Source organism: Notamacropus eugenii, chromosome 3, assembly GCF_028372415.1.
Source record: "Notamacropus eugenii isolate mMacEug1 chromosome 3, mMacEug1.pri_v2, whole genome shotgun sequence".
NCBI classification, from domain to species: Eukaryota; Metazoa; Chordata; class Mammalia; order Diprotodontia; family Macropodidae; genus Notamacropus; species Notamacropus eugenii.
This window is the reverse complement of record NC_092874.1, coordinates 230,863,352-230,878,716: the sequence shown is the minus strand read 5'-3', so window position 1 is coordinate 230,878,716 and position 15,365 is coordinate 230,863,352. Positions and strand designations below refer to the sequence as shown.

The window sequence follows — 15,365 nt, the reverse complement described above, 5'->3', positions numbered from 1 at the left end:
GCCTAATTTTAAAGTTCTATATAAATGCTAGTTAGTATTAATGATTATTTCAAGGAGAAAGATATGGTAAAACAGTAATAATGGGAAGTCTCCTTGTACCTCTGTACACCTTGAAAAATCTAACCAAAAGATAAATAAGAACAAAGGTAAAGACCTGAATAGAATTTTAGATAAGTTCAATATGAAAGTTTTGATATGTAATTGATGATAACCATCAATATGAATGGGTATTTTGATTTCTGCATTTGAAGAGAAAAGTTTCTCCTTCTGGGCAGTTGGTACCGCAGCAGCTAGAGTAGAAGACTGAAGACTGAAGTTCAAATGCTATCTCAGCCATGAAATGGCTGTATGGCTCTATCAAAATCACTTAATTTCTCAGCACCAGGTCCCTGATCTGTAAAATTTGGATAATAAAAATAGCAGTTATGTTATACAGTAATTTTGCAGATTAAATGAAATAAAATTTATAAATTGCTTTTCAAGTCTCAAAACACTCTGGAGATGCTATTGCATGTTTTTCAGCTATACATAATACCTTTACAAAACTTCATAAAGTATTAGGGCATTAAAAACCTCACCAACAGATTCAGAAAAGCAGAAATATTAAACACATCCTCTATGGAAGATGATGCTATAAATGTGTATTCAATGAAGGAAATTTGGAGAAAGGATTAAAAATCACTTCAAGACTAATTCCAAAGAATTCATAGGTCAAAGAATAAATCATAGAACACTAGATCATTTAATGAAAGTAAATGGTCACAATGAGACAACAACATTTTTGTGATGCAGGCAAAGCTACCTTAGTGGAAAATATCAGTCTCTCAACTCTTTCTTAATCTGGTGACTGAAAGACTGGAATAATTATTTGGGCATTTCTTTAAAATAATTAGAAAAGCAACACATCAAAAGAGCTCCAAGTAAACACTAAACTAGAAATCCTGAAAAATCCAAGGAGGTATTAAAAAATTTGAAATTAAAACAAGAGCAGCAGCTCTTCAAAATGAGATGGAAAACCAGGAGCTGCAATTATGAACAAAACAAACCAAATAGCTAGTGGATTTGATTAAATGAGCAAGAGGAAAACTAATTGCCAACATCAAAACTAGAAAAAGGGAACTCAGAAGAAATGAAGATAAAATAAAAGACAGTATAAAAAACCTATTTTAGTCAATTTGTATGGCAACAAAACTGTTAAGATTCAGGAAATTGCTGGATCTGTAAAACAAATACAAAAGGTTCAAATTAATTGGAAAAGAAACAGAAAATTTACATTATCCAGTTTCAGAAAAATGAAATTAAATTAGCCACAAATGAACTCTCAAGGCAAAAAAAGATCAGGACAAGATGGATTTACAACTGGATTTGTCAAGCACCCAAAGAATAGTTCTTTCCAATATTACTTGAACTATTTGCAAAAATAGAAAAGGAATGAATCCTATTAAACTATTTCTATGATGCAGATGTTGGCTTGATAACCAAACCAAAAATGTAGAAAAGAAAAAGAAAACAGTGGACCATTATCCTTAATGGTTATCAAACCAAAAATATTAAGTAATGTATTAGCAATAAGGTTACAGCAACAGATTAAAAAGATTATACACTATGTCCAGGTTGTATTTATCTTAGACATACTGGATTCAATATATGTAAAATTATAAACATAATAGACTATGTCACTAGCAAAAATAATAAAAATGGGATAATTTTATTAATGTAGCTCAAATTTTTGAAAACAAAAGTCAACATCCATTTCTATTGAAAATCCATGGACATGTTTTATGTCAATAATAATACTTTCAGTGCTTGACTCCCAGGTTGTGGTGATAAAGGTGAGAAAAGTGACATCTATATCTTTTTTTACATATGCATATATCCACACATGTATATAACATATATAAAATATGTTATGGGTATGCTGAGGAGGTTGACTAGGTCACTTCTGATCAGTTAAGTTTTTCCAACCCACATGATGATATTTCAGAATGTAAGGATCAGATAACCAAGACAATGAAGTATTAAAATATGTCCCATTCTGTAACGGTAATTTAAATGGGAAGATCTTTTCCATTCATTAATAGGTCCATGTGACCTGCTTGAGTTACATGGAAGCCTAAGTCACATGAGTTTGAGTCACATGAAGCTAGTGGTGAGAAGAATTTGCTGAATAGATGAAACAGTAAGGATGGAGCAGGAAGGGTAGAGGCAGAGCTGAGAGGAAATTTGGTCATGACAGCAATCAGAGCTAGGAAAGACGAAGGCAAGCAAGCTGCTGGCTAGTGTGAGTTAAAGAGTTTATTTCTGATTTTGTTTAAGGGAACCTGCTTGTGATTTATTTAATGGTGTTGGTTTGTGGAAAGCTAATTTGGGGGAAGGCTTGGGGATAGTATTGTTGTCTGCATTGTTATTGTGTATAGATTTTTGTTACTATGGTAGATTTGGTTTTCTGGTGTCTGAATAAATGTTTTGCTTTTGTCTTCCATGTGGAGAGTCTATTGTATTTCAAGATTCAGAATTGTGCCTGGATATTCATGGCTTCCATAGGCACTGTGAATATTGTGTTGGCCCTGCACATTCAGATTTTGGAAGATTGTATTTATAGTTTGAGTGGCTCATACCCAGAGTGATGTATTCACTGATTATAAGGGGTATGAAACTGGGAGTGACTTTTTGACTCATCTCCTTGGATTTTGTTGGGCCTCTTCAAAGGAAATCTGAAGTGGCATTCATATTTCTTTCCTTTTTAGGAGGTGGGAAAAAATGCTTTTGTCACCTTAAGGTAAGACTGTGTTCCTGGTCATAGAAGAATAACCAAGTCCGTGGAAGGGAGTTCTCTCTGCTAATCCAGAAGAGAACTAGATGGAAGAACCTAGCTCATGAGAGAGCATCAAAGCTTTCTGTGGTGCTTGCATTGCCAAGTTATGGTTACTGTCTCTGTCTCACTATCTTAGCTTTTACGCACCTGCAGTGGTGCTAGCTGTAGCTGGCAACTGTTGTGGCATGAAATACATCAGTACTACTGCTTCTGGTGGCATCCCCATATTCCCTCTTCCCTCTTTCCTGGTATTCTGCTTAGTTTACTCTTAGGTTACCTGTGTACCAGCTTATAGTGGCTAGGGTTATTTCCAGGTTCCCAGCATAGTCGCTAAACTGCCATACCATTCATCTGCCAGCCCCCTTGTCAGCGTGCCATGCATGAAAAAAAAATTTTAAACTCAGCTTCACATTTTTTTTGAAAAGTCAGTGCTACATTTATTCTCCCTCCATCCTTTTCTCCTTTAGAATAAATTCTTAGAAGATTTGATGGTGCAGCCAAGACAATGAATCATTTCTATTTTATTACCAGGAAGGCACTGACTGGAGGGTGCAGCAAAGCCTAATAAGATTAAACAGGATACACTTGGGAAGAAAAGGGGGAATCTTGCTCTATACATCATGGTATTCTCTAATTTAGTGAGGTACATGAGTATCAGAGAAAAAAATGTATGCTGTCTAAAGATGGTCTCCATTTATTTCATTTAGTTCCAGTTGGGATTGGCACCACAGAACGAGCTCACTCATTTTCTGGGAGAGAGAGGAACAAGGAGGTGACTGATAAAATCTTTCTTCTCTCCAGTATATTCCTCTTCCCTGCTCACCTCTATCCCTTTCCTAATTTTGATTTCATTCTGAGATTTGGAAGGGCTAAAAAACTTAAGAGCAAAGGTCAGGCTGAAATGGTTGAATCAGCTTCACATTCTTAAGAGCAATGTGGGGTTATGGCTTCCTCCTTTGCTTGTCAATCCAATTATGGCTGCTGTTGAGTGTTAACTGCAAAGGTTGAGGGGAGGAAAACTAGGTGATTTCCATCTTGACTAGCAGATATGCATCTTGAGAATCCACATCTCCTTAACATCCTGTAAGGGCATCTACCTTAGACTCACTGGGTAACATTGGTTGTGTATTTGTCCTTTTCTGGACCTCCATTTCTCCCCAGACTTGAAATATTCTCTCCATCACTAATTATTTTGGTGGAGTTGGGCTGACAGAGATGAGGCTGAGGTATCTCCTGACCCAGATCTCTGTACCTACATTGTAGAGAGCTCAGGGAGTAGAAGGAAAAGGGTAACTACTGTTTACTTCTCCTTGGGAAGCTAAGGGACTAAGGGCAAAGCTTCAGTTCTCACTTCCTTCTTTCTTCTACATTTCAGTCTGATCTCCCTTTTCTCTGCTCCCCACTCTGGGGATCATGGGTCCCAATGGGATTTGCCTCAAGGACATTAAACCTGAGAACCACATGGGAATGACTACTTGCAGCTTTAACCTCTAACAAGGGCCCTGGGAGGGACACCCATGGGTGAAGTGGATCATATCTAAAGCTTAAAGCTTCCCTATTTTTCTTCTCTGTTTCACTCTTTCTACCTCAGTCTTCCTTTGTTCTCTCATTCTCTCTGTTTTCTTTCTCTCCTTTTCTTTTCTCTTTTTTAACTCCTCCCCCTCATAATATTTCTCTATTCCTGCCTATATTTGTTCACATTGTCAGTTACCTTTAATACTCAAAAGACTGAGGTTTCTGCCCATAGAACTGAGGGCTTTGTGAGGTGGAAGGGATGACACTGACGTTCTAGACAGCAACTTGTTTCCTGTCTAGATCCCATTTCACTTCTGATAAGTAAAGAAAAAAATACATTTTATAGTTTTCTCAGAAAGGACATTCTAATATTCCACTGCTCATCCATCACAATCTCCACACTTAGGAAGTTCTTGTCTCCTCTAGGCTGAATCTTAATGTAGGAGTTTGTCTACTACTTTCTTTTCTTTGGGACTATTAATAACTCTCCCTTGGTCCTGTCCCCAAATACAGATTTTGTGACATGGATGATGCTAATGAGACAGGAGTGACTGAGTTTATTTTGTTGGGATTCTCATATTTGGGGGCCTACCAGAGTGCCCTGTTTTGGGGAGTGCTCTTTGTCTACTTGGTCACCTTGCTGGGCAACTCCCTGATCATCACCCTTACCCTGCTGGACCCAGCCCTGAGCACTCCTATGTATTTTTTCCTTCGACATCTCTCTGTGATAGAGATCCTTTATACTACAACTATTGTGCCTAGGATGCTGATTGATCTCCTCTTCTCACATCCTGCCATATCTCCTGCCAGCTGCTTCACTCAGATGTATTTCTTTGCCCTCTTTGGCATTGCTGAATGCTGCTTGCTCACTGCCATGGCCTATGACCGTTATGCTGCCATTTGTCAGCCCCTGCATTATGCCATGTTGATGAAGTGGCAGGTATGTGTGGGTATGGTGGGTGCTTCCTATCTAATGGGCATCATCACAGGTATCACCCACTCCATATTCATCTTTACCTTGCCCTTTCATGGTACCAACATTGTTCACCATTTCCTATGTGACAATTTGCCTATTTTGAGACTGACAAGTGGAGACACATTCTGGGGGGAGGTTGGGAATCTTGCTGTCACCCTGCTCTTTATTATGACTCCCTTTGCTCTGATCCTGTTTTCCTATGTTCGAATACTTATTACCATCCTTGGGGTAGCCTCTGCTCAGGGTCGCCAAAAAGTCTTCTCTACCTGCTCTTCCCACTTACTGGTTGTCACACTGTTCTTTGGCACTGCCACACTTGCCTACATGAAACCTGGATCCAGTGCAACTCAGGACATGGATCTAATCCTCTCTCTTTTCTACACAGTTGTAACCCCCATGTTTAACCCTTTTATATATACCTTGAGGAACAAGGAGGTGATGGGAGCTCTTAGGCGCAAGGTAACAAAACACCTTTGAAGTCCTTGCCTGGTCCAGTGGTTTGCTTGGCTTCCTTTTTGGTGAGTTGAAAGATACTTTCTGATCTTTGTTTTTTCTTTAAATTAAATTTTATATTTTCAACTACCAAACATTTATTTGTTCTTCTACTCTCCCTGCCTTCTACCAAAGGCAAAACAAAACTCTTATTGCAGTAGATACACACACACACACACATATGTATAGTCAAGGGAAACAAATTCCTTTATTGGTGTTGCACAAAAGTGAGTATCATTTTGCATGTTATGTGTTCTTCACACTCATGCCTCATCTTTGTGAAGATAGGGGGCTGGAGCTCCAAATCTTTTGCACAGTGGAGGAATTCCTGGAAGAATATAGTTAAGATGGTCCTGGTCTTTCAGAAGGACATTCTTCTTTTTCTGAAGGTCCCAGGAACCTCTGTCAATTTTCATCTAAAATCATGATTTGGTAGCTGTTTTCAGATTGGTGCTTCAAGTGGAGGCTGAATGACCATTTTGGAGGGATATTTAGGTATGGTTTGGACTACAGGGACTAGGAAGCCCATGTCTGAAGGACATAAATATGCATATTGAGCTCTCCAAGTAGAGGGGCAGTGGTTAGGGTGGAGGAGGTTGTGATCTGGAAACTGACCTCCTTATGGTTACTTCTAACACAGATTCTGTGATATTATTAGGGGTACTAAGTATCTAAGTGTGTGCTGAGTCTAGTGCTGCAGTTTAAGAGAGATTCACATGGATTAAGAGGCACAATGTGAATGATTTAGTGTGAGTATGATATGCCAGCTTTGACACATCTTAGACCCTAGGGCTTGGATCCTCTCTGTCTTCCTCTGTAGTAAGGCATTCAATTGGATATGTTCAGTGCCACTAACTACTTTGGTGGTCAGACCTATCATAGAATAAACTCTAAAAGTTTACCAGTGGCAGGAAGTATTCACATCAGTTTAACAAGCATTCATTAAGTGCTTACTATGTGGAAGACATTGTACAAGGTGCTGAGGATACAGGGACACAGATGTAACAATGTCTCCTTTAAGGAACTTAGATTTTACTGGAGGAGATGCAGAATTTGTCTTGATCTAAACTAGAAAGTAAGTCTTGTTTAGATTACTTCTCTCCAACTCCTCTGATTTCATTATCACTGTGAAATGAATATTCCTTCCCTAGATCTGTCCTGTTGCAGTCATTAGCTCCATGAGGTTCTGAGTCCTGCTCTGAACTTGAATGGATCTACAGCCAGTGTCTAGTTTCCTTGGTTCTGGGATCAGTAGATCTGATCTAAACTCTATCTCTAACTCACTTTACCCTATCTAAATAGACCTCCCCAATGAGATCCTGGTGGTAGTTATTTATGACCTCTCAGATCATTTTCAGTCTCACAGACTTCATTTCTTTATGGAAGCAATTAAAGTTGAGTGACTTCCCAGGGTCATACAGCTAGTAATCTTCTGAGGTTGTATTTGAACTTAGGTCTTCCCAAATCCAGGGCTAGTACTCTATTCAGTGTGCCATGTAACTGATTTTAGCCATCTACCTGTCCCCAGGTACAGGTTTGATCATGTCACTCCTCTGTTTAAGAACCTTTAGTGGTTTCCTTTTATTTCTTGGAATAAAATATAAACTCCTGTGTTTGGTATTTAAGGCCATTCACAATCTGTCTCTGACATATTTTTTTCTAGAATAAATACGCATTGCTCCCCGCCATGGACTCTACATTCTAGCCAAACTGATCTATTTGCTTCTGCCCACACATGATAGTACAGCCCCTACTTTTCTTCTCCTCCTCCTCCTTCTTCTCAGTTCCATCACCCTTTCGTCACTCAGTTTCATTCATTCAGCAATAAAGGAGAGGAAAGCTGAATGGTTCCCCTTTCCCTATACTCCTCCAGCCCCAATTAAGGCCTTCTGTGTCCTTTTCTCCTCTTAACCCCCCACCCACAACCCAGTTTACTCCTCAGAGCCAAGGCTGCTTCCGACATTTAAGGACAGGGAAAGCTTGTGTCAGGCCTTTGCTGATACGACCTGGGTTTAAGGCCCTCTGGGAGGATGAAGAAAATCTTTGGGTTGTGAGGCCCTCTGTGCTGGGTTTGTTGTGGGCAGGAGTGGTCTCCTGTTTAAGGACGTTTGGTTAGAGACTTGGGGGTTAGGATTTCAGGCAGGGCAGGAGGCTCTTAGTGAGGGTTTTAGGTTCTATTGACTCCTAGAGCTAGAAGGGACCTCAGAGGTCATTTAGTCCAACCCCTAACTGAGCAGGAAGATTGTTCTACAACATCCTGAACAAATGATCATCTAGCCTCTGCTTGAACACTTCTTGTGACGGGGAACTTATTATCTTATGAACTGGGATTGGAGAGCTGGGAGTACTGGGGCATCCTGAGTTTGGGATGGGACAACCAAGGGGAGGTTTGGGTTTATAGGAGACCCCAGTTTTGAGGTGGGATTATACTGGGAGGTCCCCAGTCAGGGAGGCTCCCTCAGAGATCAGCTTGGCTGCATCCTTGGCAGAGGAGTTGATTTCCATTGGGTATGAATCCCTGACTCACAAGTGAGGTGGAGCAGCAGGCACAGGAGAAGCAGCTGTGGTGTCAAATGACACATACTTGTCCCTGCCAAGTCCTGCTGTGATGGGTTGCTTGCAGCTGCTACATTTCAGTGCATAGAGTTCCCCAAGCAATTCATGCAATGAGGGTCATTGTCCTGGGATGTGAACTGCTGATGAGCTAGGGGAGTTTGACACCCAGTGCAGACCAGGCACTCTTGGTGCCAGGGCTTATCACGATAAGTCACTCCACCTTGTGGAGTGTTGGTGACTTGCTGCAGCAGGCACATTGAGGGGCAAACTTGTTTTTGTAGCAAGGCACACAGTAATGAGCACCCTTGTCAGGCACAAAGGAGCAGGAGCCTTGGGATTGCTCACAGCCACTGCAGAGCAAGCAGTGTTCATGCCAGGTCTCTAGCTTCTGAGACTCTAGTTTCTGAGATCCAGGCATGATGGTCTCCCCACAGACTGAACACTGAAAAGAAAAGGCACTGTAGTAACACTCATTCCACAAGAGCTCATTGTCCTGGCAAGTAAAAGGCTCGTCTGTCAGGGACTTCTCGTAGTGGCAGCAGAGGAAGCAACTTTCATGTTAGTGGTGATTTTCCTAGAACAGTTCCTAAGAGTCAATAAGTTCCTTGCACTTGGTACATGTGTTGGAGAAAGTGCCATCATAGCAGTGGGGGACCATCCTCTGGCTGGATGGTGCAGGAGGAGAAAGTGAGGCTGGTGACCTGCACAGCCCTCCCTCACTCAAAACAAAGTCAAATGCAAGTCATGTCATCATTTGTCTGATGTCATGGTCCTCTTCAAAAATGAAGCATGAACACAACAAAATTTCCAGCCACATAGGGACTCCCCACACTTGGCACAGTTGAAGGCCTCTCTCATGGTGGTATCAAGGGCCCTGGGAGGCCAGGACAGACTCATGGCTCAGGTGACTCCTGTGTGGGTGACTCTTACTTGTTTGCTTCCTTATAGGCTATTTCCTATGCCTGGAGTGTACTCCTACCTCACTTCTGTCTCTTAGAATCCTTAGCTCTCAATGAGGATTAGTTTGAGTGTAATGATGTCCTACATGAAATATTTACCAATCTCTCTCTACTCCCAGTCATTAATATCGTCCCCTTGAAATTGCATTCTACATACATTGCATTTCCTTATGTGTGTACGTGCTGTTTTACCTCAGAAGAATGCAAGATCCTTAAAGATAGAGCCTGTTTCCGTTTAGTTTTCATATCTATAGCTCTTAACACAGTTGCTGGCACATAGTAGCACTAAATAGATACTTAATTTAATTACATTCTTTCTTCTTTGGATAAGTGTGCTATGCCTCCCACCTTGATGCTTGACTTGAGTTGCCTTTGATTTGCTGTCCAGAGTAGACCGAGTAGAACTTTGTCTCTTCTAGTATGGCCAAGTCTTGCTGAAGTTGAACTTGGAACATGTAGTTCCAGTTGTTAGCATATGTGCATAGTCATTAATCACAGAGCCAGAGAAGGCAACCAGATGACCAGAGTGACACTGCCCACATTTACAAGCACTGGGCAGCTTTTGTCACACCATGAAGGTCAAGGAAATATGTTGTTTGATGTCAATAACTGTTTGGCTTATTTATTGCAAAAGGAAGGATATGAACATTTTATAAGCATCTACGATGTGCTAGTTGCTTTCCAGATATTATATGAGGGAATTCTGTGTTGTGAATATTTCTCAAGGCTCAGAAAGCAGATCATATGGAAGACAAGGACCCTCAGTCATTTCTCTCCACTTTGGATTGAATACTGTGTGTGTAGAAGGAGACATGAGGCTAAAATCAAGGAAGAGCTTTATGATAAGAAGGTTTGTTCCCTCCACAAGATGATTGCCATTCACCTTTCCAGATTCACTTCAATTTTTCCTCCCACCATGCTCCAGTTAAATTGACTGTTCCACCCCCTATCTTTGTTTTTTCTCAGGATTTATTCCTATGTTAGAATGTACTTTGTTTTCATCTTTATCTTTTAGAATTCCTAGTTTCCTTCCAAACTCAGTTGAAATCTCATTTTCTACATTATCTATTTTCCTCTTCTTTCCAGCTGCTGGTGCCTTTGCCCTGGACCAACAAAGTAACTTCTATTTATTTTGTATAGACATATATTCTATCTCCCTATAGAAATATAACCTCCTTATTGGCAAGGATTGTGTCATTTTTTTGTCTTTGTATCTCCAACATCTGGTACAGTGTCTGGCATATAGTAAATGCTTAATATTTTCTTGCTATTCCAGGCAAAGATGGCCATGGGAAAGGTACAGAGGACTCAACTCTCCCAGTTTTACTCCAATGATAATTTAATAAGATACCAGATCAAACAATAACCCCTAAATCCAAAGTGATCCTTCAGCAAACTGATTCATCCAGTCCAGGGTAAAAGAAAAAGATGAGCAGAAGCTAAGAGTCTTGGAAGAAGAAACAATCCAAAAGTTTTCAACTCAGGGGAGTTCCAAAAGTGCCCTTACTGGGAAAGCTCCAGCATTAGACTGAATCTGTAGTAGGAGCAGAGTTTTACTGAGAAGGCACAGAAGAGACAGGATCCTGACTTTGGAAGCCTCAGAGGGGAGAGAAGACCACTCGGTGTCCTGATCAGGGACAACCACCCACAGAGCTTTGACCTGGTAGTGGGAATGAAAGAGGAATTGGCCTAAGGAGGTGATTTAAACAAAGGAGCATGCCTTGGTGGAGGGGACTGAATCACTGACACCTGTGGTGGTTTCCAGACTTTTTGACACCAAATGACAAAGGACAAATTGGAAAGTCAGTGGAAAAAAACCTGTGTGAGAGAGTAGAGTGGTCTCCAGTTCCAGGGCATCAAAAGGAGTCAGAGGAGCCCATGGCAACAGTGAAAGCATCAGCAGGGGCAGTCTCAATAGCTGTTTCTAGAGCTCTAGGCTCACAGATTGTGGCGGGATCCAGTGACTAACAGTACACCCCCACCTCTACTGGAAGCTAGAACTATCTTGACAAAGAGCTCAAAAATCAAGTAATTTACTGGGGAAATGAGCAAAAACAGGAAAAGAGATAAAACTATAAAATTTTACCTTTGTGGCAAGGAATATCAATACATATAACCACAAGGAGAAGAAAAAGTCAAAGCTCCTCTCATCTGAAATTTTCATTTTCCAAGAAAAATATGAATTGGTCTCAGGCCATGGAAGAGCTCAAAAAGGATTTTTATAATCAAATGAGAGAAATAGAGGAAAAATTGGGAAGAGAAATGAGAGTGATGCAAGAAAATCATGAAAAAATGAGTCAAGTGCTTGCTAAAGGGGACCCAAAATGCTGAAAGAACAACACCTTAAAAAATGGAAAATGGAAACAGAGACTACATTTTTGTGATATAGGCAAAGCAAACTTAGTGTAAAATATAAATCTCTAAACTCTTATTCTGAAGCCTGAAAGATTGGAATAGTGACTTGACCATGACTCTAAAATAATCAGAAAAGCAACAAATCAAATAACTCCAAGTAAATAATAAACTAGAAATCCTGAAAAATCAAACAAGATTCTAAAAAATTTGAAATGAAAACAGCAGCCACAGCTCATCAAATTGGAAAGTAAAATGAGGTGCTGACATTATGAACAAAACAAACCAAATAGGTAGAAAGATGCATGTATACTAGCTCTACCCCTGCAGTCCATAAAATACCTGTAAAGAAAGACTCTCAACAAATGCTGGAGCAGCAGAAGCCACAGAACAACAGAATGGAGGAGATTTCCTGCCCAGGGTAACCTGGAAGGCCAACGGGAAACATCTGTCACATGGAACATGGAGAGGAGCCCAGTCCAGGCTTGGCCACATGGTGCTGGTCTGGGAGGAGGACACGAGCAGGCCACTGGGGTGGAATCCCCAGTCTCAGTAGCAGCAGTTCTCAGATCCCTCAACACACAGGCACCAAAGATCAGTGACAGGGTTTCTTCAGCTGCCAGAGAAGAGAAAAGGGCCTTTCCATGCCTCCAGCCTCAGGAGGTGGCCACATTGGACAGGCAGCAGCAGCTTCCACAGCAGCCCCTACAGCAGCCTGCATCCTTTGTTGGACTGTAAAACCCCTTGCAGCACTGAGCTGCTGATTCTTACCTTGGCCCTGTGTAGAGGCCCTGCCCCCATCTAATACTCCTGAGGGCTTTGAGCAGTTGATCTTTATCTTACACTGAATGGCAGCCCTGCCCCTGCAGCTTATCTGAATCTCAGCCCCCAGTGATGTCTTTGTGGAACTGGAGGTGAGGTGGTTGTGAAGAGGAAACTCTATTACTCAGATTCTGGGCACAAAAATTTCTACTTGATCCCAGACCAGTGTACATGCTTGATTGTGCCACCTTGGAGGAAGTGAGATATTACAGACACCCAGAGTATACCCTACTCTTGACAAAGGACCCAAAAGTCAAGTAACTGGTTGAAAAATGCTCAAAAAAGGGGGAAAAAATAAGACTATAGAAGGTTATTTTCTTGGTGAACAGATAACTTCTCCCATCCTTTCAGATGAGGAAGAACAATGCTTACCTTCAAGGAAAGACATAAAAGTCAAGGTTTCTGTATCCCAAACATCCAAAATAAATATTCAGTGGTCTCAGACCATGGAAGAGCTCAAAAAGGATTTTGAAAATCAAGTAAGAAAGGTGGAGGAAAAATTGGGTAGAGAAGTGAGAGAGAGGCAAGAAAATCATGAAAAGCAGGTCAACAACTTCCTAAAGGAGACCAAAAAAAAAAATGCTGAAGAAAATAATACCTTTAAAAATAAGCTAATTCAACTGGCAAAAGAGGTTCAAAAAGCCAGAGGAGAAGAATGCTTTAAAAAGCAGAATTAGCCATATAGAAAAGGAGGTTAAAAAGCTCACTGAAGAAAATAGTTCTTTAAAAATTAGAATGGAACAGATGGAGGCTAATGATTTTATGAGAAACCAAGAAATCACAAAACAAAACCAAAAGAGTGAAAAAATGGAAGATAATGTGAAATATCTCATTGGAAAAACAACTGACCTGGAAAATAGATCCAGGAGAGACAATTTAAAAATTATGGGACTACCTGAAAGCCATGATCATAAAAAGAGGCTAGACATCATCTTTCATGAAATTATCAAGGAAAACTGCCTTGAGATTCTAGAACCAGGGGGCAAAATAATCTACCGATCACCTTCTGAAAAAGATCCAAAAAGGGTAACTCCTAGGAACATTGTAGCCAAATTCCAGAGTTCCTAGGTCAAGGAGAAAATATTGCAAGCAGCTAGAAAGAAACAATTCAGGTATTGTGGAAATACAATCAGGATAACACAAGATCTAGCAGCTTCTACATTAAGGGATCGAAGGGCATGAAATATGATATTCCAGAAGCTAAAGGAACTAGGACTAAAACCAAGAACCACTTACCCAGAAAAACTGAGTATAATACTTCAGGGGTAAAATGGTCATTCAATGAAAGAGAGGACTTTCAAGTATTCTTGATGAAAAGACCAGGACTGAAAAGAAAATTTGACTTTCAAACACAAGAATCAAGAGAAGCATGAAAATGTAAACAGGAAAGAGAAATCATAAGGGACTAACTAAAGTTGAACTGTTTACATTCCTACATGAAAAGACAATATTTGTAACTCTTGAAAATTTTTTTTTCAGTATCTGGGTACTGGGTGGGATTACACACACACACACACACACACACACACACACAGACAGAGAGCACAGGGTGAGTTGAATAGGATGGGATAATATCTAAAAAAATGAAATTAAGGGGTGAGAGAGGAATATATTGGGAGGAGAAAGGGAGAAATGGAATGGGGCAAATTATCTCTCATAAAAGAGACAAGTAAAAGACTTGTCAGTAGAGGGAAAATGGGGGGAGGTGAGAGAGAAAACATGAAACTTACTCTCATCACATTCGACTCAAGGAAGTAATAAAATGCACACTCATTTTGGTACGAAAGCTTATCTTACAAAACAGGAAAGTGGGGGAAAAGGGGATAAGCAGGGTGGGGGGGATGCTGGAAGGGAGGGTAATGGGAGGAGGGAGCAATTAGAAGTCAACACTCTTGGGGAGTAACTAGGTCAAAAGAGAGAAGAAAAAGAGAATTTCTTCATAGAAGGAGTGGGGGGGCAGGGTAGGATGGAGGGAAATATAGTTAGTCTTGCACAACACGACTATTACGGAAATCATTTGCAAAGCTACACAGATATGGCCTATATTGAATTGCTTGCCTTCCCAATGGGGATGGGTGGGGAGGGAGGAAGGAAGAGAAGTTGGAACTCAAAGTTTTAGGAACAACTGTTGAGAATTGTTCTTGCATACGACTAGAAATAAGAAATACAGGTAATGGGGTATAGAAATTTATCTTGCACTACAGGACAAAAGAGAAGATGGGGATAAGGAAAGAGAGGAATGTTAGAAGGGAGGACAGATTGCTGATAGGGGCAATTAGAATGCTTGGCGTTTTGGGGTGGGGGAGGGGAGAAATGGGGAGAAAATTTGGAACCCAAAATTTTGTGGAAATGAATGTCGAAAACTTAAATTAATAAAAAAAAGACATGCACAAAAAACAACAAAAAAACCAAACCAAAACCAAAACAAACCAAATAGCTAGTGGATATGATTAAATGAAGAAGAGGAAAATCTAACTGCTGGCATCAAAACTGGAAAAAGAGAACTCAGAAGAAAGAAAGATAAAATAAAAGAATTTACAAAAACCTATTTTGTCCAGTTGCATACTAACAAAACTGTTAATGTTAATGAAATTCATGGATTTGTGCAAAAATGCAAAAGTTTCAGATTAATTGGAGAAGAAATAAAGAGTTTGCATTATCTACTAAAAAAAAAGTAAATTACTCATAAATGAACTCTCAAGGTGAAACCTGATGGATTTACAAGTGGATTCATCAAACATTCGAAGGACTATTCATTCCAATTTACTTAAAATGTTTACAAAAATAGGAGATGAATTAATTCTACCAGACTCTTTCTATGATACAAATATTTGCTTGATATCCAAATCAAACAGAGAAAAAAAAGAGAGCAATGTAT

General features: G+C 40.1%; 1 protein-coding gene and 1 pseudogene across 1 annotated transcript; one reads left to right on the top strand and one right to left on the bottom strand.

Moving 5' to 3' along the window:
* The first annotated feature begins 4,853 nt into the window (after nucleotides 1-4,853).
* Nucleotides 4,854-5,783, top strand: LOC140531472 (olfactory receptor 10P22-like). Its single transcript, XM_072650409.1, has one exon. The coding sequence runs from the start codon at nucleotides 4,854-4,856 to the stop codon at nucleotides 5,781-5,783; it is 930 nt and encodes a 309-aa protein (XP_072506510.1).
* Nucleotides 5,784-8,256: 2,473 nt separating this feature from the next.
* LOC140531471 (four and a half LIM domains protein 3-like) lies at nucleotides 8,257-9,212 on the bottom strand (annotated as a pseudogene).
* Nucleotides 9,213-15,365: the final 6,153 nt, after the last annotated feature.

Coding starts and splice junctions, on each gene's coding strand:
- LOC140531472 (XM_072650409.1), top strand. CDS start 4,854: ATGGATGATGCTAATGAGACAGGAGTGACTGAGTTTATTTTGTTGGGA.